The sequence below is a fragment of the Cynoglossus semilaevis genome, chromosome 1, assembly GCF_000523025.1.
Source record: "Cynoglossus semilaevis isolate Cse_v1.0 chromosome 1, Cse_v1.0, whole genome shotgun sequence".
NCBI lineage: Eukaryota > Metazoa > Chordata > Actinopteri > Pleuronectiformes > Cynoglossidae > Cynoglossus > Cynoglossus semilaevis.
The window spans coordinates 16,132,968-16,134,030 of record NC_024307.1 but is presented as its reverse complement, the minus strand read 5'-3'; the positions used below and the strand labels follow the sequence as shown (position 1 = coordinate 16,134,030).

At 41.9% G+C, this 1,063-nt stretch overlaps 1 protein-coding gene across 1 annotated transcript in view; it reads right to left on the bottom strand.

Annotated features, from left to right (window-relative positions):
• The window catches only part of dctn1b (dynactin 1b), a 25,225-nt gene that overhangs the window by 2,924 nt on the left and 21,238 nt on the right, over nt 1-1,063 (bottom strand). The window contains exons 28-29 of the mRNA XM_025060336.1: nt 534-661; nt 14-217 (exon numbers count right to left, since the gene is read on the bottom strand). Of these exons, the coding sequence (XP_024916104.1) occupies nt 14-217; nt 534-661 (332 nt within the window). The remainder of the gene's footprint in view (nt 1-13; nt 218-533; nt 662-1,063) is intronic.

Sequence of the window (1,063 nt, the reverse complement as noted above, 5' to 3'; positions counted from 1 at the left end):
TCTCAAAAATGACTAAAATGATATTGTCCTTACCTGGAGATTTCCCAGTGATGTCCACAACCTTGACGTTAGCACTCATCTGCAGCAGAGTCTCCAGAAGCTGGTTAGTTTTGCGGTAGAGGGCGCTGGAGAGAACTTCAGGACGTCCATCTCTAGAAGGAAGTTTGGTCACGTGGAGCGGAGGCAGAGAGGAGAGCTGAGCTCTCATCTTCTCAGCCTGAAGCAGTGGGAAATAATAAGGTCACGTGACACAGACTAGAAAGGTTCTGATTCAATCACTCAATTACTTCTTAATATCTTAACTATTTAAGACAAACTTCATGTTACATTCATAGAAAACAGTAGCACAGTGTTTGTTTCTCCTATTCTGAGTGTGTAAAAAAAAACAGTGTTTCTGGTGCAACCATACTTGTGGGTACCTTTTTGTAAAAGATTCTATAGTGAGGACATTTTTCAGGTCCTCACTGAGAATTCCAAAAAACTCCACCAAATGTTGGTGATTTTGTGTGTGTCTGTGTTGTTCTGAGCAGTACCTTTAGCCTGTTGTTCTCGTTCTTCAGTTGTTTGATGCAAAGTCTCTGAGCTTGGATCTGCCGAGTCAGCAGAGGAGAGTCGATCACCTGGACTCCTGAGGCTGATGTCACTCCTGACATCATGGTGGCTGTGGAGGAGAACAGCCACACGTTACCACCACCATCCTCAGGTCAACCTCACGGTTCATACGTTTACAGTTGGAATGCTACAAAGGTCGAACATGCCAGCTGACTAACATGCAAACTGTGGTAACAATTGACCAACGCTATTATTCTTACTTCCACTGTGTGAATATTTGGACAACTTCTTTTTTCCCAGTCAGTTTCAACATCACATCACTTTTTCAGTTTAAAAATATTTTTGTTCCATTGTGGTGAGGGAACCTTCACATGTCAGATTTAAACAGATTTCCGCAGCTTTAACCAAGTTTTTCTTCTTTTCTTTCACTGTGGACTGTGATGTGTCATGTGACCACATATAATCAAGGCACCGCTGTGTCCAGACGGAAATGTTTATATATATATATATA